The sequence below is a fragment of the Epinephelus lanceolatus genome, chromosome 16, assembly GCF_041903045.1.
Source record: "Epinephelus lanceolatus isolate andai-2023 chromosome 16, ASM4190304v1, whole genome shotgun sequence".
NCBI lineage: Eukaryota > Metazoa > Chordata > Actinopteri > Perciformes > Serranidae > Epinephelus > Epinephelus lanceolatus.
The window spans coordinates 13,845,618-13,870,229 of record NC_135749.1 but is presented as its reverse complement, the minus strand read 5'-3'; the positions used below and the strand labels follow the sequence as shown (position 1 = coordinate 13,870,229).

General features: G+C 46.5%; 4 protein-coding genes across 4 annotated transcripts; all 4 read right to left on the bottom strand.

Annotated features, from left to right (window-relative positions):
- Positions 1-29: 29 nt before the first annotated feature.
- LOC117264126 (biotinidase-like) lies at positions 30-7,603 on the bottom strand. The gene is made up of 6 exons (XM_078175577.1): positions 7,302-7,603; positions 1,793-1,942; positions 1,510-1,661; positions 1,223-1,400; positions 536-1,135; positions 30-457 (listed from the first exon to the last, which is right to left on the bottom strand). The coding sequence occupies exons 1-6, from the start codon at positions 7,512-7,514 to the stop codon at positions 185-187; spliced, it is 1,566 nt and encodes a 521-aa protein (XP_078031703.1). The 5' UTR covers positions 7,515-7,603; the 3' UTR covers positions 30-184.
- Positions 7,604-9,114: 1,511 nt separating this feature from the next.
- LOC117264125 (biotinidase-like) lies at positions 9,115-11,986 on the bottom strand. Its single transcript, XM_033637955.2, has 6 exons — positions 11,791-11,986; positions 10,873-11,022; positions 10,595-10,746; positions 10,308-10,485; positions 9,621-10,220; positions 9,115-9,542 (listed from the first exon to the last, which is right to left on the bottom strand). The coding sequence occupies exons 1-6, from the start codon at positions 11,968-11,970 to the stop codon at positions 9,270-9,272; spliced, it is 1,533 nt and encodes a 510-aa protein (XP_033493846.2). The 5' UTR covers positions 11,971-11,986; the 3' UTR covers positions 9,115-9,269.
- A 1,402-nt stretch (positions 11,987-13,388) lies between these two features.
- Positions 13,389-15,964, bottom strand: LOC144458273 (biotinidase-like). Its single transcript, XM_033637958.2, has 6 exons — positions 15,690-15,964; positions 15,152-15,301; positions 14,842-14,993; positions 14,558-14,735; positions 13,892-14,482; positions 13,389-13,813 (listed from the first exon to the last, which is right to left on the bottom strand). Exons 1-6 carry the CDS (start codon positions 15,900-15,902, stop codon positions 13,541-13,543), a joined length of 1,557 nt encoding a protein of 518 aa, XP_033493849.2. The 5' UTR covers positions 15,903-15,964; the 3' UTR covers positions 13,389-13,540.
- A 1,339-nt stretch (positions 15,965-17,303) lies between these two features.
- Positions 17,304-22,062, bottom strand: LOC117264124 (biotinidase-like). The gene is made up of 6 exons (XM_033637954.2): positions 21,600-22,062; positions 19,091-19,240; positions 18,808-18,959; positions 18,538-18,715; positions 17,852-18,451; positions 17,304-17,773 (listed from the first exon to the last, which is right to left on the bottom strand). The coding sequence occupies exons 1-6, from the start codon at positions 21,816-21,818 to the stop codon at positions 17,501-17,503; spliced, it is 1,572 nt and encodes a 523-aa protein (XP_033493845.2). The 5' UTR covers positions 21,819-22,062; the 3' UTR covers positions 17,304-17,500.
- Between the last annotated feature and the right edge of the window lie 2,550 nt (positions 22,063-24,612).

The window sequence follows — 24,612 nt, the reverse complement described above, 5'->3', positions numbered from 1 at the left end:
GAGGAAGGAATAAAACAGAACCACTGTACTGCCTGGACAGATTGTGTTTTTATTCAGAGTTCTTTGAGCTATCATAGAAAACATTGGCAGCTGTCATTCACACATATATATGTGGTTTTATAAATCAGTTCTAAAAATGTATTTGTCATTGTTCCTCTGACACAACCATCTATTCCTAAGCAGTTCATTCATTGTCAAGGTGATACATTCGTCCATACAGACAGGCAGTGAGCAGCCCACCAGTCATGTTCGAGTGTCTCATGGTCACTGTGCCATCTGCAGCTCTTTCCAGATGCTCAGGCTGCTCCAGGACCAGCTTGCTAGCTAAGACTGATGGGTACACATATCTGGTCCCAAACTTCCCCTCCAACATGAGGTCCATTTTAGATTCAGCCTCTTCCACTCCCTGTCCACAGGAACTGATGTCCAGCCCTGCACAGCGGACCAGTGCACACACCTGCAACACAGATATGATACAAGTGTCAAGAGTCTCAAAAAGCAGTATTAAATTATTCAAATTGATTGTCATTCATACCTGCAGGGCCCAGTGACCAAACAGTGTGTGTGTTCCAGCAAATGCGCCTAATGCGTAGAGCTCTTCACTGCCACCCTGTGGAAACCTCCGGTACTGCAGGTGACAGCAAAACGTGCCATTACAGACGTTCACTTCACCCTGTGTCTCGTTTAAGAGGACAAACGTAAATGGGTCACCCAGCATTGATGAGATGAAGGTGGCGGAGGCGGGAGGAACTGATGGAGCTGTTTCAGGAGGAGGAGGATCAACACAGCTCTCTTGGTGACAGTTCCCAGAGTCTGTAGGTGCAGATGATGTGGACTGACTATTAACTACCCCCTCCCCTGTGGTTCCACTCCGCCCCACCCACAGTGGGTCTAACACTGGCACCCTGGCCACTAGCAGCCTGCCCTCCTCTGGCTCTCCTTTCTGGGCGTGGTAGTAAGTGGCAGAGAAGGGGGTGTAGATGCCACTTCCTCTCATGTCCCGTCGGTTGTTACGCAGGTTGGCCGCTAGCAGGGTGACATTGGCACCCAAGCTGAACGCCCGCTGGAATTGGACAGAGTCCAGTAGGGGGAGTGCATTCAACCAGGCTGTGGGGTAGATCAACTGATGCACACCCTAAAAGGAGAGGCCAATGTCAGGACAAGAGAAGACCAAACACAGGAATGTATTGTTGAAAACAGAATTTGAGCGGCTGTTTTTAACCTTCTCCACCAGGGCAATTGTGGGATCATGGAACAGGATGTCAAAACAGATCATGAGGCCAAATTTTCCAGCAAAAGGTGTCTCAAATGTTATGATCTCAGGTTGAGGCGGTGTGTCAAAGGGTTCCCCAATGAAGAGGTTGTATTTATGGTAGCGCGCCACAAGCAGGCCATCTGAGCTGTAAGACGAAAGGTTCTGTGAACAGTTCAGACAGACTAGGGAATTATTTAGTGGTGTTTTTGCCTGACTTCAGCTACACTATTTCTATTTTAAGGTCTACACTGCACCTGAAAACCACGTCGGTGTTGAACTGCCAGTGTCCATCAGGGGGACAGGAGGAGGAGGGGTCAGTCTTCAGGGGGCAGGGCTGCAGGTCGGCCATGTTGGCCACCACATAGAGGTTGTTATGCAGGGCCATACAGCTCAACTGCTGGAGAACCTGTAGAATTCACAGACTGGTGTTGCATGTGTGAAGGCTCTGAGCAGCATAGTGGTGTCTTCATGTCAGTATATCACATGTCAGAGTCCCTGTTCAATAACAACTTTAAATCTAGAAGTGTGATTGTGCACCTCAGTGTTGTTGTATCTGCCTGGCTCTGTGCAGGGGTTCCAGCTCTCCTGCTGGGGGTCAGGAATGGTTTCTAAGTAGCCAGAGATGGACGAACGGCTGAAGTTGAAACCATAAATACCGTCTTCTGGAAACACCAGGATCTGGGCTCCCTGATCGAGGGAAGATGAGGACAGAGTACAGAGATGAGACAAGCTGCATTACTCTACTGTAGTCATGAAGTGTGTGACATTAAATGTGCTTCTTTATGTGAGAACAAAGAGAACAACAAGCACTCCTGGTTACCAAGTTAACTTGGGAACACTGATTCATTTGCAGTAATATATGCCCACCCTCATAAGCACCCTGCCATCACAAGCTTGGGATGGATTACTTTACTGCTAATATCCTGACTGTGTTTTTTACTGACATATGTGTTGTGGTCCTGATTTTCTGTGCAATTGTGTTTGCTGCTATATGATCCTTCTCTCCCTCTCCCTGCAGAGTGAGTGCCGAGGGGCGGGGCGATCTCCGGGAGCACTGGGCTCCCGGCACACCTGCAGCTTGTTCTGCCTAATTAGCCGGCTTCTTAAGCCACACTCTCTTTGTCTCCAGTGCTGGATTATTCTTTTTGCTCTAGTATCACGCTCGTGCTCTCAGTGATCTCCTGCCTCCAGCCACGTGTTTATGCTCCAGTGTTTGGTCTCCAGGTTTAGTGAGTTTTTGTGCCTTGTCACTCTATTTGTTGCACTTTTGTTCTTGCTCTTTTTCCCATGTTAATGGTGATTTTCAGTTTAGACTTTTCTGTTGTTACTTTTCCCTCAGAAAGAGTTTTGGTTGATACTTTGTTTGCTCGTATTTTTTCTGTGAACTGATTTTTTGTTGCTACTTTGTAAATAAACTGTTTCTTGAACTTAACTCTGCAACTGGGTCTTGGCTTCCTTGTCTGGCACGTAACAGAATAATCCAGCCAGCATGGACCCAGCAGAGTCGGACAGTTCGAAATGTGTACTCTCATCACAAGCTGCCATGGTGAATCAACATGAGTCGTCCCTGAGGCAGGTGATGGAACACCTGCAGCAGCTCGCCACCAGCGTCTCTCAACTGGGCGGTCAGATGGCAGCACTGAAAGACCGACTCGCTCCCTCTCCTGGTTCCGCCGCTCACCACCCAGCCGACGACCAGCCGACCGGCCCAGTACCTCAAGCTCGCGAGCCATATATCCCCATACCAGCCAAGTATTCCGGATATTTAGGGACCTGCTCACAATTTCTACACCAGTGTAATTTAGTATTTAATCAACAACCCCACACTTATGCCACTCCTCAAGCTAAAGTAGCCTTTGTTATGAGTTTGCTCATCAGACAGGCAGCAGCTTGGTCCTTAGCTATCTCCTCACCACAGCACGAGCTAATCAATGATTACCACCAATTCACAGATGAGATGAAACAAGTTTTCGATCACCCGGTAAAGGGTAGACAGGCTGTAAGCCAGTTACTTGATCTGCAACAGGGTTGCCTTTCAGTGTCAGAATATGCTGTAAATTTCTGCGTTTTAGCGGCTGAGAGTGGGTGGGGGGATTTGGCTCTTCATGCCATTTTTCTTAAGGGGTTGGCAGGGGAATTAAAGGACGAACTGGCGGTTCGGGAGGAGTGTAATTCACTCAACTCCCTTATTGATCTAGCCATCTGCCTTGATAATAGGATAAGAGAAAGGGCTAGGGAATATCAGGAAATGAAGAAGAGAAGAAGAGATGGCTTCCCTCCGGCACCCAACCCAGCTCACCAGACTCCACCCCGGGACTTCCTGACACCACCTACTACGCTCACGAGCCACGACCGCCACCTGCCGACGAGCCCATGCAACTGGGACGGGCCCGCCTCACCCTGGCAGAGACAACGCAGGATGTGAGACAAGCTGTGTCTCTACTGCGGCCAAGGGGGCCACTTCGTCTCCCGCTGCCTAGAGGTGCCAAAAGACAAGGCTCACCAGTAGAAGGGGGGACTCTGGTGAGCCGCATCTCTTCCTCCTCTGCCTCGAGAATCCAAGTGCCAGGTATGATTCACGGACTCAAACACTCGGTTCCGGTCCAGGTGCTGGTGGACTCCGGTGCCGACGATAGATTGATAGTAACTTTGCGAAGACTCATGACATTCCCATATATGAACTATCCTCCCCCAAGGAGGTACACGCCATTCACGGCCAGCTATTAGAACTGGTTACACATAAAACTGAACCACTGAAATTAGTACACTCCAGCAACCATCATGAGCACCTAGAACTGTATGTTATCTCATCACCTCTGACCTGTCATTCTGGGAATCCCTTGGCTCAAGCTTCACAACCCCCACGTCGATTGGTCCACTGCCACCATCCTTAACTGGAGTGTCCACTGCCACGCCCACTGCCTCCACTCCACCCTGCCAGCCAGACCTACAGACCCATCCCCAGCACTTGAGGTAATTGATCTATCTAATGTACCCCCTGACTACCATGACCTACAACAAGTTTTTTAGCAAAACCTCCGCCTCCTCACTGCCCCCCATAGACCTTACGACTGCGCCATAGATTTGCTTCCTGGTGCCTCTCTCCCCACCAAAAGACTTTCATCTGTCCAAACCCGAGCGTGAGGCCATGGAAAAATACATTACAGAGTCTGTGGCAGCCGGCCTCATTTGCCCCTCCTCCTCTCCCGTGGGGGCCGGTTTTTTCTTTGTAGAAAAGAGAGACAAATCCCTGCGTCCATGCATAGATTACACTGGTCTAAACGAAATCACAGTCAAAAACAAGTATCCACTCCCCGTGATTGACTCCGCCTTCAGCCCCCTACACACTGCCTGCGTCTTCTCCAAACTGGATCTCAGAAACGCCTATCACCTCATCAGGATTAGAGAAGGGGATGAATGGAAAACAGCATTTAACACCCACTTAGGTCACTTTGAATACCTAGTCATGCCTTTCGGACTCACAAACGCTCCTACCGTTTTCCAATGCCTGGTTAACGATGTACTACGAGATCTGCTCAACAAAACTGTTTTTGTGTACTTGGACGATATCCTGATTTTCTCAAGCTCTATGGAAGAACACGTGTCCCATGTACGAGATGTTTTGAAAAGATTGTTAGAAAACAAGTTGTATGTCAAAGCAGAAAAGTGTGTATTTCATGTACCATCTAAGTTTTCTGGGTTTTGTGGTCGAGGGGGCAGCTGTGGGCGGATCCCTCCAAGGTGGAGGCCGTGAAGGACTGGCCGGCTCCCACCACCCACAAGCAGCTGCAGCGCTTCCTGGGGTTTGCAAATTTCTACCGCAGATTCGTAAGGAACTACAGCCGCCTGGCGGCCCCACTCACTCGCCTCACGTCATCCAAACTCAGTTTTGCCTGGTCTCCTGTTGAACAGTCTGCTTTTGAGAAACTTAAGAACGTGTTTGTTAATGCCCCTGTTCTTGTGCACCCAGATCCTGAGCGGCAGTTCATGGTCGAGGTTGATACCTCGGACTCTGGGGTCGGGGCTGTCCTCTCCCAACGCCTACCCTCAGACAACAAGCTCCACCCCTGCGCCTTCTTCTCACGCCGCCTCACTCCCGCTGAACGCAACTACGACGTGGGGAACCGAGAACTCCTGGCGGTGGTGCTGGCATTGCAGGAATGGTGACACTGGCTGGAGGGGGCTGCTCAACCCTTCATTGTATGGAAGGATCACAAAAACCTTGCCTACCTCCGCACTGCCCGCCGCCTGAACTCACGGCAGGCCCGCTGGGCCCTGTTCCTGAGCAGGTTCCAGTTCACGATCACCTACCGCCCTGGGTCTCGGAACATCAAGCTGGATGCACTCTCCCGTCAGTTCGCCCTGGAGGGGAGGGAGCCCTCTAAGGAGACCATCCTGGATCCCGAGTGTGTGCTGGGGGAGGTCCACTGGCGGGTCGAACAGGAAGTTCAGGAAGCCCTTCAGGGACAGACGGTTCCTGACGGATGTCCACCGGGTCGGTTGTTCGTGCCACAGTCTGCCAGGTCATCAGTGCTCTCCTGGGGGCATACGTCCAAGATAGCCTGCCATCCGGGGGTCCACTGCACTCTGGCCCTCATCCAGCAGCGTTTCTGGTGGCTGTCCATGGCTTCTGACGTCCGGATCTTCATCGCTGCGTGCACAGTGTGCGCGCGCAGCAAGTCCTCGCACCGATCCCCGGCGGGGCTCCTGCAACCCTTGCCCATCCCTCCACGTCCCTGGTCACACATTGCAGTGGACTTCGTTACCGGACTGCCCCCCTCCGAAGGTAAGGACACCATACTTACGGTGGTTGACCGTTTTTCCAAGGCGGTACATTTTGTCCCCCTCCCTAAACTCCCCACTGCCTTGGAAACCGCTAACTTGTTAGTCACACGTCTTCAGGTTGCGTGGAATCCCCCAGGACATCGTGTCGGACCGCGGACCTCAGTTCACCTCGCAGGTGTGGAAGGCTTTCTGTTGGGCCCTGGGAACCACCTAAGCCTCTCTTCCGGCTATCACCCACAGTCCAGTGGGCAGACTGAACGGGCTAACCAGAGCCTGGAGTCCTCCCTGCGCTGTGTTGCCTCCCGTCCTTCTGGGCCATACACCTACCCTGGGTGGAATACGCCCACAACTCCCTCGTCAGCTCACCGGCTTGTCGCCCTTCATGATCAACACCGGCTACCAGCCCCCCTTGTTTCCGAGCCAAGAATCCGACGCAGCAGTTCCCTCCGTCCAAGCCCAGTTCCGCCATGTCAGACGCGTGTGGCGGGAAACCAGAGCAGCGTTAGGGAGAACTCTCCCTGCAGAGTGAGTGCCGAGGGGCGGGGCGATCTCCGGGAGCACTAGGTTCCCGGCACACCTGCAGCTCGTTCTGCCTAATTAGCCGGCTTCTTAAGCCACACTCTCTTTGTCTCCAGTGCTGGATTATTCTCTTTGCTCTAGTATCACGCTCGTGCTCTCAGTGATCTCCTGCCTCCCGCCACGTGTTTATGCTCCAGTGTTTGGTCTCCAGGTTTAGTGAGTTTTTGCGCCTTGTCACTCTATTTGTTGCACTTTTGTTCTTGCTCTTTTTCCCATGTTAATGGTGATTTTCAGTTTAGACTTTTCTGTTGTTACTTTTCCCTCAGAAAGAGTTTTGGTTGATACTTTGTTTGCTCGTATTTTTTCTGTGAACTGATTTTTTTGTTGCTACTTTGTAAATAAACTGTTTTTTGAACTTAACTCTGCAACTGGGTCCTGGCTTCCTTGTCTGGCACGTAACAATGTCACTTATCAAACAGTAACTGATTCCTAAATTTAGTGGTCTGTGATTATGATTCAAGCTCAGTTTACTGTTAAATATTGTGCAATTGATGGCAAGTGACAACAGCAGTGGTGTCTGAGACTTCTGCCAAAGGGGTCCAAGGATCAGTCCAATGAAGAGTTTGAGTTAAAAATTAACAGGAGTTGTGAAATTGAGGATTATACTGTCATAAGTTTGTCTGTCTCACAGAAATGAGCAGTAAAAAAACTAAATAATAAATAACTCTGAACGTGACCATACCTGCTGAGCAGCCCGGGCTGCCTGCTCCTTGTAGATATCCAGGTTTTTCTGCATATGCTGCAGGGCTGCAGTGCGGGACAGGGGGACACGAGGGTCCGGGTTCAGGATTACGTTGTGCTCATACACAGCAGCAACATAGGAGGAATTCATGACAGGTCCAGTATGAGCAATGACTGACATTAAAAAAAAACTCACAACAACAACCCAAAACATTGTTCCAGTCTTTCAGTGTGGACACAAATGTTGTAAACCCAACAGACCTGTTAATGTTGGGGATTGTTTGTTCTGTTTGTTATAAGAAGGGGAGAAACGAGGGAGGTACAGCAAATAAATTTTTAGGCACTGGTGGGGAGGGACTTATTTTTCTACTCTGGCTTCAGGGAGGGACATTAAACTAAATTCTGATATTATTCTGGCTGCATCCACTTGTATCTGTGCGCGTTATTTGCGTGTTGATAGGATTACAAAATTTCTGTGTGGATGGGTGGCTGTCATGCACCCATCTTCTGAGGTACACACACAGTTTGAATGATGATGCAGTTTAGAAAAAGGATTTGCATTTTACTTAGATCATTAGACACATATTTTATATTTCAGTCTCCACTGGTATAATACCCCATATCTGGAATTCTGCTTATTTTACCCTCACTCATGAACAAGACCCCGACTTAGTTTAACTCCTTCACTTAGGGTGGTAACTCACTCCCAACCCAGAGAGAGAGATCCACCAATTTTCAGCAGAAAAATATGGCCTAAGATTAAGTGTGTTGACTCTCACATTGACTGCTTCAGATTCAGCTGTAAGCCGCCCCAGTGCATGCTGGAGGTTACAGTTAATAAAGCCATCAGAACCACTGTTTCATGGCCAGAATAGAATCCACTTTGCTCCTCCTGAATCTGAGGTTTGACAGCTATTTGGAGCCTCCTTTCCGGCACCCTGGAAAAAACTCTCCCAGGGAGGCTGAGCAGTGTGATTCCCCGATAATTTGAGCACATCCACCTGTCCCATTTTTATAAAATGTAAACCACCATCCCTGTCTGCCACTCCACAGGCACTGTTCCTGACCTCAAGGGCACAATTGAACACGGGATGGACAGGCAGATTGGTGCGGCGTGAGCAGTGATGGCAATGCCCAGTCGGTTGTGATGATGGAGCCCTTGATTTATCAGTTCATCTTGTCTTTGTCATGAGCTTTGGGTAGTCACTGAAAGAATGAGATTGTGGATACAAGCAGCCGAAACGAGTTTCCTCTGAATGTTGATTGGTCTCAGCCTCAGAGATAGGGTGAGAAGCGCAGACATCCTGAAGGCGCATGGAGTAGAGCTGCTGCTCTTTTATGCCAAAAACGGCCAGTTGAGGTGGATCTGGCATCTGATTAGGATGCTTCCTGGTTGCCTCCAGTCAGAGGTGTTGAAGGAACATCCAACAGGTAGGAGGCCCCAGCCCAAACCCAGAACACACTGGTTGGATTATAGATCTCGTCTCACCCGGGAACGCCTTCGGGGTCCCCCAGAAGGAGCTGGAAAGCATTGTTGGGGAGAGGGATGTCCGGAGTGCTTTGCTCAGCCTGCTGTCTTAACAGCCTTGAAACTTAGAAATGAGTTCCCTTGATGGCCCTGATGACATTACATCATCCTCACACGAATCTCAGGCAACTACCTACAGGGTTAGTGAGGTAAGTGGAGCCCACATCAATGCTTTAAGCTCATAAGCTTCCATTTGCTGGATAGAGAGAGCTCACTCCTTCGCTTTTTTGCATTCTGGGCTACTACGATCAACATGTGAGGAAGGAATAAAACAGAACCACTGTACTGCCTGGACAGATTGTGTTTTTATTCAGAGTTCTTTGAGCTATCATAGAAAACATTGGCAGCTGTCATTCACACATATATATGTGGTTTTATGAATCATTTTTTAAAAAGTATTTGACATTGTTCTCCTGCCACACCCATCTATTCCAAAGAAGTTCACTCATTGTCAAGGTGATACATTCGTCCGTACAGACAGGCAGTGAGCAGCCCACCAGTCATGTTCGAGTGTCTCATGGTCACTGTGCCATCTGCAGCTCTTTCCAGATTCTCAGGCTGCTCCAGGACCAGCTTGCTAGCTAAGACTGATGGGTACACATATCTGGTCCCAAACTTCCCTTCCAACATGAAGTCCATTTTAGATTCAGCCTCTTCCACTCCCTGTCCACAGGAACTGATGTCCAACCCTGCACAGCGGACCAGTGCACACACCTGCAACACAGATATGATACATGTGACAAGAGTCTCAAAAAGCAGCTTTAAAATATTCAAACTTATTGTTATTCATACCTGCAGGGCCCAGTGACCAAACAGTGTGTGAGTCCCAGCAAATGCTCCAAATGCGTAGATCTCTTCACTGCCACCCTGTGGAAACCTCCGGTACTGCAGGTGACAGCAAAATGTGCCATTACACACGTTCACTTCACCCTGTGTCTCGTTTAAGAGGACAAACGTAAATGGGTCACCCAGCATGGATGAGATGAAGGTGGCGGAGGAGGGAGGAACTGATGGAGCTGTTTCAGGAGGAGGAGGATCAACACAGCTCTCTTGGTGACAGTTTCCAGAGTCTGTAGGTGCAGATGATGTGGACTGACTACTAACTACCCCCTCCCCTGTGATTCCACTCCACCCCACCCACAGTGGGTCTAACACTGGCACCCTGGCCACCAGCAGCCTGCCCTCCTCTGGCTCTCCTTTCTGGGCGTGGTAGTAAGTGGCAGAGAAGGGGGTGTAGATGCCACTTCCTCTCATGTTCATTCGGTTGTTACGCAGGTTGGCCGCTAGCAGGGTGACATTGGCACCCAAGCTGAATGCCCGCTGGAATTGGACAGAGTCCAGTAGGGGGAGTGCATTCAACCAGGCTGTGGGGAAAACCAGTTGACGCACACCCTAAAACGAGAGGCCAATGTCAGGACAAGAGAAGACCAAACACAGGAATGTAGAGTTGAAAACAGAATTTGAGCGGCTGTTTTTTACCTTCTCCACCAGGGCAATTGTGGGATCATGGAACAGGATGTCAAAGCAGATCATGAGGCCAAATTTTCCAGCAAAAGGTGTATCAAACGTTATGATCTCAGGTTGAGGCGGTGTGTCGAAGGCTTCCTCAAAGAAGAGGTGGTATTTATGGTAACGTGCCACCAGCAGGCCATCTGAGCTGTAAGAAAAAAGATTCTGTGAACAGTTCACACAAACTAGGAAATTATTTATTGGTGTTCTTGCCTGACCTCAGTTTCATTATTTCTAATTTAAGGTCTACACTGCACCTGAAAACCACATCGGTGTTGAACTGCCAGTGTCCATCAGGGGGACAGGAGGAGGAGGGGTCAGTCTTCAGGGGGCAGGGCTGCAGGTCGGCCACGTTGGCCACCACATAGAGGTTGTAACGACGGGCCATACAGCTCAACCGCTGGAGAACCTGTAAAATTCCCAGACTGATGTATGAGTGAAGGCTCTGAGCAGTCTAGTGGTGTCTTCATGTCAGTATATCATGTCAGAATGCCTGTTCAATAACAACTTTAAATCTTGAAATACGATTGTGCACCTCAGTGTTGTTGTATCTGCCCGGCTCTGTGCAGGGGTTCCAGCTCTCCTGCTGGGGGTCAGGAATGGTTTCTAAGTAGCCAGAGATGGATGAACGGCTGAATTCGAAACCCCGAATACCTTCTTCTGGAAACACCAGGATCTGGGCTCCCTGACCAAGGGAAGATGAGGACAGAGTATAGACATGAGACAAGCTACATTACTCTACAAGTCTCCAGCCAGAGGTGTCGAATGAGCATCCGACATGTAGGAGTCCCTGAGGCAAACCCAGAACGCGCTGGTAGGATCATATATCTCATCTGGCCTGAGAATGCATTAGGGTCCAACAGGAGCTGGAAAGCATTGCTGGGGATTGGGATGTCCAGAGTACTTTGCTCAGCCTGCTGCCCTGCTCCAAGCCCTAGATAAGTGGATGACAATGTATGGATGGGCCCTTCCTTTTCTGAGGCCTGACCAAGCCTTCCACTGCAGACCAGAGTGTCTGCTGTTCTCTGTCACTGTGGACAATGAACTGAATGACTCAGATTCAGAGACGTACTGAGGACATACCTGCTGATGGACAGAGCCCCACAATAGTGACAGGCTAGCCAGCCACTCAGGAGCCTTAATAGTTCACTGATAAGGAACTTAAGAAAGAACGGACTGAGAACATACAGCCAGTGTGCAGATTTTTTTTTTAGGAAAGCTCCCCCAAAAAATAACCCTTGTTGTAAACCAATTTTGTCTCCTTAAGATGCATAACTATGGGGTTGAATATAACATAGAAAATACAGAATTATTAACAAAAACTGTGACATGCTGGGAGTCTCTAATACTGTAACAAGTTCGACTGTCACTCTAACTGAAGTAAGCAATCAACATTTTTTTATTTGGCTGAAAAAATAAATATCTATAACTCTCTCTTCTAACCTGACCATACCTGCTGAGCGGCTCGGGCTGCCTGCTTCTCGTAGATATCCAGGTTTTTCTGCATATGCTGCAGGGCAGCCTGGCGGGACACGGTCACATGAGACTCCGGGTTCAGGATTACGTTGTGCTCATACACAGCAGCAACGTACGAGGAATCCATGATGGGTTTTGTTTGACCAACGGCCAACATTAAAGAAAAACTGGCAACAACAACCAAAAACATTGCTCCCGTCTTCCCTGACTGACACTAATGTTATAAACCAGACAGACCAGTAAATGTTAAACAATAGACCAGCTGAGGTAAACAGGGTTGACTTAACTGATTTGTTTAGTTTAAAGTCAATAAGAAGCTCTACTTGTGAAGTTGTGTCATGTTTACTCTATACATCTAGGTACACATTCACAGCAGTGGTGTCATGTAACAAAGTAATGATACTTTGTAATCTGTATTTTACTTGAGTTTTTATATTTCTGTCAACTGTCACCTTCACTCCACTACATTTCCTAAATAAAATGTAATGTTTACTTTTACTCCAATATATTTCTGTGTAGAGTGTCAAAGTGAACCACCACATCACTGCTGATCGCCACAGAAGATAATGAATATAAAGTGAATCTTCACTGATATTGAACCAGCTGTGTGGCATCGCAGTGTGTGCAGATGAACAGTGTTTGGCTTTGCCCCCCTGATGCTGCCAGCACCCGGACCTCCGCCGCCAGTCCGACAGGGATCGCCGGGGGAAATCAAACAACGTTCACCTGCACACACTGCGATGACACACAGCTGGTTGAATATCAGCAAAGTTTCCCTGCTTCCCTTCCCTGGTTACTGTACAGCAGGGTCGGTCTGTTTTTTCACTGTTATCTTACTATATCTTACTATATAATGACGAAAACTCTGTCTGTGTGTGTCTGTGTGTGTCTGTTCCACGTTTTTCTCCTCACTGACTTGGTCAATCCATGTGAAATTTGGCACAGTGGTAGAGGGTCATGGGAGGATGCGAATGAAGCAATATTACATCAATTGGCCAAAGGGGGCGCTATAGCAACCGATTGAAATTGCAAACTTTGAATGGACATATCTCATACCCCGTATGTCGTAGAGACATGAAACTTTGCACAGAGATGCCTCTCTGCATGAGGAACAAATTTGCCTCAAGAACCCATAACTGGTTCTTGAAAGCCTGAAAATGAAGGAAATCTGAAATGATGATCAGAGATAATGGAGCATAGCTGTGTAGTTGTTGGACCCTGGTCTGGGAAGGCCCAATGCTATGTTATGATTGGCCAGTCTGTACATGGGGGCCGGACTTAGTGAAGGGTCAATTGTAGTATGAACTGAAGCGCATGCATGTCATGTCTGAGGTTGTCCAAGCCAAAAGTATGTATAGACTGTATGTTATAGCCCTTAAAGGGATGGATCCTCCTTGAGGCTAAATGCATCTTCACAGCCTTGAAACTTAGAAATGAATTTGAAGGCCTTCATGACATTACATCATCCCCATCCTCATGTGAATCCCAGGCAACTGCCTAAAGGGTTAGTGAGGTAAGTGAAGCTCATAAAGCTGATGCAGGCAGTCAGGAAGGAATAAAACAGAACAACTGTACTGCCTGGACAGATTGTGTTTTTATTCAGAGTTCTTTGAGCTATCATAGAAGACACTGTCAACCACACACACACTTATATGTGATTTTATAAATAAGTATTAAAAACGTATTTGCCATTGTTCCTCTGACACACCCATCTATTTCTAAGCAGTTCACTCATTGTCTAGGTGATACATTCGTCCGTACAGACAGGCAGTGAGCAGCCCACCAGTCATGTTCGAGTGTCTCATGGTCACTGTGCCATCTGCAGCTCTTTCCAGATGCTCAGGCTGCTCCAGGACCAGCTTGCTAGCTAAGACTGATGGGTACACATATCTGGTCCCAAACTTCCCCTCCAACATGAAGTCCATTTTAGATTCAGCCTCTTCCACTCCCTGTCCACAGGAACTGATGTCCAACCCTGCACAGCGGACCAGTGCACACACCTGCAACACAGATATGATACATGTGACAAGAGTCTCAAAAAGCAGCTTTAAAATATTCAAACTTATTGTCATTCATACCTGCAGGGCGTAGCGTTTGTGTGTTCCAGCAAACAAACCTAATGCGTAGAGCTCTTCACTGCTGCCATGTGGAAACCTCCGGTACTGCAGGTGACAACAAAATGTGCCAACACACACCTTCACTTCACCCTCTGTCTGGTTTAAGAGGACAAATGTAAATGGATCGTACATCATTGATGAGATGAAGGTGGATGAGGAGGGAGGAACTGATGAGGCAGTTTCAGGAGGAGGAGAATCAAAACAGCTCTCTTGGTAACAGTATCCAGAGTCTGTAGGTGCAAATGATGTGGACTGACTACTAACTACACCCTCCCCTGTGGTTCCACTCCGCCCCACCCACAGTGGGTCTAACACTGGCACCTTGGCCACCAGCAGCCTGCCCTCCTCTGGCTCTCCTTTCTGAGCGTGGTAGTAAGTGGCAGAGAAGGGGGTGTAGATGCCACTTCCTGTTATATTCAAGTGGTTGTTACGCAGGTTGGCCGCTAGCAGGGTGACATTGGCACCCAAGCTGAACGCCTGCTGGAATTGGACAGAGTCCAGTAGGGGGAGTGCATTCATCCAGGCTGTAGGAAAGATCAGCTGACGCACAGCCTAAAAGGAGAGGCCAATGTCAGGACAAGAGAAGACCAAACACAGGAATGTAGAACTGGGTACAGAATTTTTTACCTTCTCCACCAGGGCAATTGTGGGATCATGGAACAGGATGTCAAAGCAGGTCATGAGGCCAAATTTTCCAGCAAAAGGTGTATCAAACGTTATGATCTCAGGTTGAGGCGGTGTGTCGAAGGATTCCTCAAAGTAGAGGTTGTATTTATGGTAGCGTGCCACCAGCAGGCCATCTGAGCTGTAAAAAAAAAGATTCTGTGAACAGTTCACACAGACTAGGAAATTTATTGGTGTTCTTGCCTGACTTCAGTTTCATTATTTCTATTTTAAGGTCTACACTGCACCTGAAAACCACGTTGGTGTTGAACTGCCAGTGTCCGTCAGGGGGACAGGAGGAGGAGGGGTCAGTCTTCAAGGGGCAGGGCTGCAGGTCAGGCATGTTGGCCACCACATAGAGGTTGTAACGACGGGCCATACAGCTCAACCGCTGGAGAACCTGTTTAACACAACCACACTCAAATGTGACTGATATTCACAAAATGGTGCTGTATGTGTGAAGGCCCTGAGCAGCATAGTTGTGTCTTCATGTCAGTATATCACATGTCAGAGTGCCTGTTCAATAACAACTTTAAATCTAGAAGTGTGATTGTGCACCTCAGTGTTGGTGTATCTGCCCGGCTCTGTGCAGGGGTTCCAGCTCTCCTGCTGGGGGTCAGGAATGGTTTCTAAGTAGCCAGAGATGGACGAACGGCTGTAGTTGAAACCATGAATACCGTCTTCTGGAAACACCAGGATGTGGGCTCCCTGATCAAGGGAAGATGAGAACAGAGTACATAGATGAGACAAGCTTAATCATTCCTCTGTCGTCATAAGCTGTGATACATTAATTCCACCCATCCCTAATTTGGTTGTGCCACTGATCAAACATAAACAGTTAGTGGTCCCTGGTTATGATCCAAGCTGTAGTAACTTTTATATATTCTGCAATTTGGAACAAGTGACACCTGAGACTTTACTTAAAGGACCACAACAGTAAAAGTTTAAGTCATAAACTAACAACAACTGTGACATGCAGGAAGTTTCTAATCTGTAACAAATTTAACTGTCAGTGTCACCATGGTGAGCAATAAGCAAGATTATTTTTTTGACTGAAAAACTGAACATCTATAACTCTCTCCTGACCTGACCGTACCTGCTGAGCAGCCTGAGCTGCCTGCTCCTCGTAGATATCCAGGTTTTTCTGCATATGCTGCAGGGCAGCGGTACGGGACAGGGCGACAAGAGGCTCCGGGTTCAGGATTAAGTTGTGCTCATACACAGCAGCAACATAAGAAGAGTCCACGATGGGTTCTGTTTGACCAACGGCCGACATTAAAGAAAAACTGACGACAACAACCAAAAACATTGCTCCAGTCTCCCCGACAGACACAAATGTTGTAAACCAGACAGACCTGTTCACACTACCCAATAAAACCTTGATGGTTCTACTTTAGGCTGAGGTAAACAGAGTCAGCTTAGCAGATTTTTGTTGGTTTAAAGTTAATAAGAATCTCCTCTTGTGAGATAGTGTTGTGTTTACTGTATAATCTGGGTCCACATTCACAGAGGTAGTTTTGTCTTATTTTCAGACACTTTTCAGAAGTTACGCAGGTATAACCGTGGTTCTGAGTTCCTGGATGACTGCCAACGGCTGTAAACAAAATGACATGTCTCATAGTGCTCCACCCATGTCGAGATCTCACATATGTGACGTGTAAGCTATGAATACCATGTGGTAGCATACATTCAGCCTCTGACAGTCTCCTTGCCCCAAGAGATTCTGACTGGCAGTCATTCAGGAGTTCACAGAATCATAAAACCTTGATAAAGTGCAAGATGCTGTCCAGGAAACTGCCACACAGATCTCTGTTAGTGCCATCCCCCTGACTGCCGCCCAGTATGTAGCCACACTTCTGGTACAATGACTAACTTCAAAACGCTGGAACTTGAAAATGTGGGAGTGCAAGAGCCATTTGAAACACCGCAATACCCCAACCTTAGCCTTAGCCAGGGCTGCACACAGTGTCACCCACAGTGGGCAGGATCCCTCCCCCTGCTCAGTGGAGGTCCATGTGCAGCCCAAAATTTGTGATGCTGACTGTGCATATTCCTCATCAATGCTTCTCACGTGTTGCACCATTGTACTGTAATCGCCATCCCTGGTCCTACTCTCATTCAGTGGTTGCACACTGTATTGTCTCTTTTTGCAGTTTGCTTGTTGTTCAGCGAAAAACACCAATCACAGGAGCTCTTCTTGCCGTCCTGATGTCACCATTTTCTTTCCAATGTTTTTTTTTTGGCAGTTGATGAACAACAATTTGGTGCATAACGGCCACCAATTCAGTGAAGTGCAGATTGGGAAATGTGCATGTGTTGAACACATTTGTGGACCTTCAGTTGTAATATATAGGGAACTGTGTGCACGTCCACCTGACAGGTGCAAGTCTGCAGTTGTCCGAGAACCCTCAAAGTATGTCCAAGTCTTTTAAATCCTTCCTTGGGCTAAACACGCCTTCACAGCCTTGAAACTTTGAGGTGAATTTGAAGTCCCTGATAACATTACATCATGCCCATGCTAATGTGAATCCCGGGCAACTGCCTGAGGGGTAAGCAAGGTAGGTGGAGCCCGCATCAATTATTTAAGCTTCTCTATTTCAGCTCATAAAGCTTCCATCTCCTGGTGAGAGAGGGCGTACTCCTTTGCCTTTTTGCATTCTGGGCTACTGCGATCTACATGTGAGGAAGGAATGACACAGACCAACTGGACTGCCTGGACAGATTGCCGTTTTATTCAGAGTTCTTTGAGCTATCATAGAAGACATTGGCGCTTTCACTCACACACGTAAGTAGTGTATATGACAAAAGACAAATGTATGACAACTCAACCCGTCTTATTTTGATAAATCAGTTTTTAAAATGTATTTGTCATTTTTCTCCTGCCACACCCATCTATTCCTAAGCAGTTCACTCATTGTCAAGGTGATACATTCGTCCGTACAGACAGGCAGTGAGCAGCCCACCAGTCATGTTCGAGTGTCTCATGGTCACTGTGCCATCTGCAGCTCTTTCCAGATGCTCAGGCTGCTCCAGAACCAGCTTGCTAGCTAAGACTGATGGGTACACATATCTGGTCCCAAACTTCCCCTCCAACATGAAGTCCATTTTAGATTCAGCCTCTTCTACTTCCTGTCCACAGGAACTGATGTCCAACCCTGCACAGCGGACCAGTGCACACACCTGCAACACAGATATGACACATGTGACAAGAGTCTCAAAAAGCAGCTTGAAAATATTCAAACTTATTGTCATTCATACCTGCAGGGCATAGCGTCCGTTCACAGTGTGTGTTCCAGCAAATGCTCCTAATGCGTAGAGCTCTTCACTGCCACCCTGCGGTAAGCGCCGGTACTGCAGGTGACAGCAAAAGGTGCCATTACACACATTCACTTCACCCTCTGTCTGGTTTAAGAGGACAAATGTGAATGGGTCGTACATCATGGATGAGATAAAGGTGGTGGAGGAGGGAGGAACTGATGGAGCTGTTTCAGGAGGAGGAGAATTAAAACAGCTGTCTTGGTAACAGTATCCAGAGTCTGTAGGTGTCGATGATGTGGACTGACTACTAACTACACCCTCCCCTGTGGTTCCACTCCGCCCCACCCACAGTGGGTCTAACACAGGCACCCTGGCCACCAGCAGCCTGCCCTCCTCTGGCTCTCCTTTCTGGGCGTGGTGGTAAGTGGCAGAGAAGGGGGTGTAGATGCCACTTCCTGTCATGATCAGTCGGTCACTACGGATGTTGGCTGCTAGTAAGGTGACATTAGCACCCAAGCTGAATGCCCGCTGGAACTGGATTGTGTCCAATAGGGGGAGCTGGTTCATCCAGGCTGTGGGGTAGATCAGCTGACGCACATCCTAAAGGAGAGGCCAATGTCAGGACAAGAGGAGACTAAACACAGGAATGTAGAACTGGGTACAGAATTTGAGCGGCTGTTTTTTACCTTCTCCACCAGGACAATTGTGGGATCATGGAACAGGATGTCAAAGCAGATCATGAGGCCAAAGCTTCCAGCAAAAGGTGTATCAAACGTTATGATCTCAGGTTGAGGCGGTGTGTCAAAGGCTTCCTCAAAGTAGAGGTTGTATTTATGGTAGCGCGCCACCAGCAGGCCATCTGAGCTGTAAAAAAAAAGAGTTTACTTGGAAATGATGTATAGGTGCACCTGCTGGATTTCAGTTACACTATTTCTATTTTAAGGTCTACACTGCACCTGAAAACCACGTTGGTGTTGAACTGCCAGTGTCCATCAGGGGGACAGGAGGAGGAGGGGTCAGTCTTCAGGGGGCAGGGCTGCAGGTCAGGCATGTTGGCCACCACATAGAGGTTGTAACGACGGGCCATACAGCTCAACCGCTGGAGAACCTGTAGAATTCACAGACTGGTGTTGCATGAGTGAAGGCTCTGAGCAGCATAGTGGTGTCTTCATGTCAGTATATCACATGTCAGAGTGCCTGTTCAATAACAACTTTAAATCTAGAAGTGTGATTGTGCACCTCAGTGTTGTTGTATCTGCCCGGCTCTGTGCAGGGGTTCCAGCTCTCCTGCTGGGGGTCAGGAATGGTTTCTAAGTAGCCAGAGATGGACGAACGGCTGTAGTTGAAACCCTGAATACCGTCTTCTGGAAACACCAGGATCTGGGCTCCCTGATTGAGGGAAGATGAGGACAGAGTACAGAGATGAGACAAGCTCCATTACTCTACTGTAGTCATGAAGTGTGTGACATTAAATGTGCTTCTTTATGTGAGAACAAAGAGAAAAACAAGCACTCCTGGTTACCAAGTTAACTTGGGAACACTGATTCGTTTGCAGTAATATATGCCCACCCTCATGAGCACCCTGCCATCACATTAATAATATCCTGACTGGGCTTTTTTTAGCGACTTATGTCAGAAATCAAATAGTTCTTGAATCTTAAATTCAGTGGTCTCTGGTTATGATCTGAGTGTGGGCAAGTGTTAAATATTGTGCACAGCATAGCAAGTAACAACAGCAGAGACGTCCATAGGCTTATTTTTTTATTTATTTTATTTAACCTTTATTTATCCAGGTTTGCCTCACTGAGATTAAGAATCTCTTTTTCAAGAGGGACCTGGCCAAGAAGGCAGCAGAAGTTACAGACACACATTAAATCATTACAGATGCACACAGTTACAACATTTTACAGGCAAGTGTACTGTATAAAATATATAAACAATATAAAAAAAACAACAACAAATGATGTGTGCTAGGCTATGAGGAGAGGCAGTTGCATATTTCAGCACCTGCTCTACCTTTAACTATTGTTTTAAAAGCACTTAAAGAGATGAGTTCCTGTAATTTCAAGTCCTTCTGGAGCTCATTCCACGCCATAGGGGCTGCAAACTGAAACGTCTTTTTACCAAACTCAGTAGCTACGAGTCTTTTTTACACTCAGTAAAAACAACTTTTGTGAGCGTAGACAGTAACTTGTGTTTGTCTGCTGGACAATGTATGTACATAAATAGCTTGGAACCTGTTTCAATATTGCCTTATAAATAAAAACAAACCAGTGACTCAGCCTACGTAAAGTAAGGGATGGCCATCCCACTTTGTGATAAAGAATACAGTGGTGAGTTAGTGATTTGCAGTTTGTCACCTCACCTCAAAAGAAAAACATGATTTATTGCGAAAATAAAAGCCTAATTTAAGTCTGAGCTTTTTTTTTTTTTTTTACCAGGGACTCAATATGAAAATCAAAATTAAGATTATAGAATGATACTCGTTCTATTGATTTGTCCTGCATTGTGGTAATCTGAGGTAAAGATTGGGGCTCTTTCTTTGACCTGGTAAATACCATCAGCTTGGTCTTGTCTGCATTCAAGACAAGTTTTAGCTGACACAGCTGCACTTGTAAACTAGTAAAAGCACTCTGAAGTTTTTCAAAAGCCTTTTCTAATGTTGACGCACAAGAGTACATTATTGTGTCATCTGCATAAATGCGAAATTTAGCATTTTCTACACCATTACCAATGTTATTTATATAAATAGCAAAGAGGAGAGGTCCAAGAACTGAGCCCTGTGGCACCCCGTTGTGGATACTCAGCTTATCAGATGTCATACCCTCAATTTGCATACATTGTGCTTTATCTGAGAGGTAGTTACTGAACCAACCCACTGCCATGTCAGATAAACCTATGTTGACTAATCTTTGTTTCATAATGTCACGGTCAACTGTGTCAAAGGCCTTTGACAGGTCAGTAAAGAGGGACACACAGTGCTGTTTATCATCCAGAGCACTGATGACATCATTAAGAACTTTGATTGCTGCTGTTGTGGTGCCATGTTGTTATTTCAGAGGAGATGCAGGAGACATGCAGGAGACATGCAGCATTCAAGCGTTTGAGGTAACTTGTATGTGCCAGAGCTGTTCTCCTTTCATTCTCGTGTGTGTGACAAATAGTTTTGCTCAACACTTTTCACGACATGACTCACATCGTCACTTTGTCTCGATGATTTCTTTCTTGTAAATTTTACTTACATGTCTCCCTCAATATTTAGAATGAGCAATCCCCTCCCCCCCCCCCCCCCCCCCCCCCCCCCCCCCCCCGCCCAGTAAAGACATAAAAGCATTAATGCTCAAAATATTCTAACAGAGAACCCAAATCCCCCTGTTTCATATGGGCCCCCTCCAATGTGGAAACCAAACCTATGACCTTGGTGACATCTGAGACTTTACATAAAGGGTCCAAGAACTAAAAAATAGAGAGTTAACAATTAACAATCATGTTAAGTTTTACAGGTTCAGCCAAAAATATCGTCAAGAAAATCTGTAACATGCAGGACAAAGTTTGGCTTTGAGTCTCCCTCCTTTAAAGCCAACTGAAGTTCATTATGAAAGCTTTTTTACCCCTTACCTTTAAGCATATAATTCTGAGGAATACTGATAATGACTTAACAGAGGAGAGTTATTTATGAAATTAGCAATAACCACAATTATTTATTTGTCAAATAAACATTTACAACTCTCACCTAACCTGACCATACCTGCTGAGCAGCCCGGGCTGCCTGCTCCTCGTAGACATCCAGGTTTTTCTGCATATGCTGCAGGGCTGCGGAGCGGGACAGGGGGACATGGGGCTCCGGGTTCAGGATTAAGTTATGCTCATACACAGCAGCAACATAAGAGAAGTCCACAACGGGCTCTGATTGACCAAAAGCCGAAGTAAAAAAGCGACTGACAAAAACGACAATGAACAAAAACATTGTTTCTTCCCTGAGAGACAGGAACCGATGTTTCCCATATGGACTAGTTACACCATAACAGAGGTCAGAAGACCTACTCCTGACTCAGCAACCCCTCCTGCGATTAGTTGTGTTTAATTCACTAATCTGGATCTACACGATCGTAGTTTTTGCAGCAGGTCCATAGGTTACATTTCCAAATACTTGTGTACACGCCCTGAACGACTAACAGAAGACAGCTTATTCACAGAACTAGCGGCAACCGTGCAGCAAGACATAAACAAACTTTTATTTTGAAAGGACAACACAGGAAACAATGCTGAATACCCCGGAAGTAGTTCACAAGTCTGACCTTTCTACAGCCCGGCATGAGCAGAACCTGAGACAAACTTTTGGTAGTAACTTCCTTCCTCATGTGGACTAATTGTTTAAACACATGAGGACGTATTTGAGAAGCGGGGTCTTATTTATTTTCATGTTTGTCTGACGTCTTCGTGCGTTTTTAACCAGGAAGTACATTGGCATTGGCGTTAGCATTAGCACACACGCTGTGGTACAATGTCAACAGTCCCAGGAGGAACAGGCACCCCCGTGTCAAAACCCGACCAGATGTTTAGGAGCTGCTGGAGCTGTCGGCTCATCTCCGGCGGAGGTTTGGTCCTGTCCGGAGCTTATGTGTTCAGTGCAGCCCGGAGAGTGATGCGACAAGGTGGAACTACCTCTATTGGGACAGTGGCACAGCTTGTATTTGCTGCCTGTAAGACCTCTCTGCACTTGTAGGTGTAACATCACTTGTGAATGTCTTTTGAAATAATAAATGCACACCTGTGTTTTATCTTTAAGGTCTGGCTTCATGGGGGGTTGTCGTCATCGCTGACCCAGTAGGAAGAGCGCAGAGGAAGACGTGAAGGCTGTTTGGGGAAGTCACGACAGCACGAATGAACATTTGATGGCTCAAACATGGACTGCAAGGGTGTGCAGATATTTATGGACAATAGGACACAAGGTTAAAGAAGCTAGAAAAGAGATGCTGTCTTTGCACTATAGTTGGCACGTTGGCATTGTTTGGATGGACCAAGCATCCTGCAATATTGGAAATGAATTAAAAATGGAAGATCACATATTCAATCAAAAAGGTGACTGTCATGCATAAAAACACATTTTCAAAAATACTAATTCCCTAGATTACAAGTTTATTTATACGTACAAGCAAAATCTTACTTTAGGTACCATCATCAGGACAACATGAGTGTTTGACCACAGCAGCACTGTTACATAACACTCCATTTATTAGGTATGTAAGGTAATTTAAACACCAGCAGGGAAAATGATCCCCTCGCCTATAAGAACACACACTCATCACTCACTTGTCTGTCCTGCTCAGGGCTTCAAATTGAGCTGGGTTGGCTCCAAGGTTGGAAATCAACTTCTCTGTCCACCTCCCACTGTGGCTGGCAGATTCCTACATCACCCAGACACTCAATTATTTTTTTTGGCTGGTGAGTGAAGCAAATGAAGCAGTCATTTGCATGTTTTATCAGCATTTGGCTCGTGGCTGGTGCTGATTTCCAACCCTGGCTGGCTTTGCTCCACAAAGAGAGATCCATCAGTGGAAGAAAAGAGATTTGAGACTTTAAAAAAAAAAAAAATAGGACAGTGCAGTGGGACAACACTAAGGCTACAATTTCCTAGTTGTTTTGCCTGATATGAATATAAATTAGTTAAACGATTATTTTCATTGTCGACTAATCTGTCGATTATTTCTTCGATTAGTCGACTAATCATTTTATCGAAAAATGTGTTAAAATGTTGAAAAATGTAGGTCTGTCTCTCCCAAACCCCAAAATTATGTCATCTAATGTCTTGTTTCGTACTCAAGCCAAAGAGTTGTAGTTCACCATCATGGGAGAGTGTAAAGTAGAGATGCACCAATCCAGCTTTTTCAGTTTCGATACCGATCTCGATGCTGTGGCTTTGAGTATCACCCGATACCCGTTAACAATCCGATACTATGGTTGACCTAAAAAGCTATATACCTTTACATGTAGAACAGAAAAGACTAAGAGGCATCAGGCATTGATGACTACACAGTTCTTTCCAAAGATAAAATGAAACAAAATGAAACAGATTAACACAATGATGAACTATTCATTTTCAACAAAAATTAACAATTGTGCAACAGTAGTTGAAATAGTGTGAAATACCTCCACACAGCAGATTCTCTCCTTCGCTCCATGACGTATGACATAGCTCGCATCGCAATAGATTTAAAGGGAAAGGATTGCCTCAGGTGTAGGTTACATTTTCCGATACCCGATCCATCCATTTTGATATCGGGGCCGATATTCGATCCAGATATCGGATCGGTGCATCCCTAGTGCAAAGCTGCCGATATTTGAACGTAAGAAGCTGCAATAAGAGTATTTTGGGGTACTTTTACAGTACTTTTCTATCAAAAATGACTCAAACCGATTAGTCAACTACTAAAATAGTCACCAATTATTTTAGTAGTCGATTAGTCATCTATTAGTCGACTAATCATTGCAGCCCTAATATAAACACCCTCAAATTAAAGCCAACAGTCAGGACTTTCAATAAGGGTTGTACCAATTGTGGCTTCTATTGCGGTTTTTGAATGAAACTTCAAATGTGTAATAAAATTGTATGACATCATTACCTAAAACCATCTTCATTTTTTAACCTGTTGCTTAATTTGTTTGGATAAAACCCCCCCCCCCCCCTTTCTGTCAAACTACTACACTCTACTTTCAGAGCATTTAAAACATGCACATTGGCACCAACTGAACACCCTGGG

Coding starts and splice junctions, on each gene's coding strand:
- LOC117264124 (XM_033637954.2), bottom strand. CDS start 21,818: ATGTTTTTGTTCATTGTCGTTTTTGTCAGTCGCTTTTTTACTTCGGCT. Junction 18,716..18,807: donor AACACCAACGTGGTTTTCAG/GTGCAGTGTAGA, acceptor TTTTTTTTACAG/CTCAGATGGCCTGCTGGTGG. Junction 18,452..18,537: donor CAATTGTCCTGGTGGAGAAG/GTAAAAAACAGC, acceptor CCTCTCCTTTAG/GATGTGCGTCAGCTGATCTA.
- LOC117264125 (XM_033637955.2), bottom strand. CDS start 11,970: ATGTTGGCCGTTGGTCAAACAAAACCCATCATGGATTCCTCGTACGTT. Junction 11,023..11,790: donor CAGCCCGAGCCGCTCAGCAG/GTATGGTCAGGT, acceptor TCCCTTGGTCAG/GGAGCCCAGATCCTGGTGTT. Junction 10,486..10,594: donor AACACCGATGTGGTTTTCAG/GTGCAGTGTAGA, acceptor TTTTTCTTACAG/CTCAGATGGCCTGCTGGTGG.
- LOC144458273 (XM_033637958.2), bottom strand. CDS start 15,902: ATGTTTTTGGTTGTTGTCGTCAGTTTTTCTTTAATGTCGGCCGTTGGT. Junction 14,483..14,557: donor CAATTGCCCTGGTGGAGAAG/GTAAAAAATTCT, acceptor CTCTCCTTTTAG/GCTGTGCGTCAGCTGATCTT. Junction 13,814..13,891: donor ACAAACGCTACGCCCTGCAG/GTATGAATGACA, acceptor TCTGTGTTGCAG/GTGTGTGCACTGGTCCGCTG.
- LOC117264126 (XM_078175577.1), bottom strand. CDS start 7,514: ATGTTTTGGGTTGTTGTTGTGAGTTTTTTTTTAATGTCAGTCATTGCT. Junction 1,401..1,509: donor AACACCGACGTGGTTTTCAG/GTGCAGTGTAGA, acceptor TTCGTCTTACAG/CTCAGATGGCCTGCTTGTGG. Junction 1,136..1,222: donor CAATTGCCCTGGTGGAGAAG/GTTAAAAACAGC, acceptor CTCTCCTTTTAG/GGTGTGCATCAGTTGATCTA.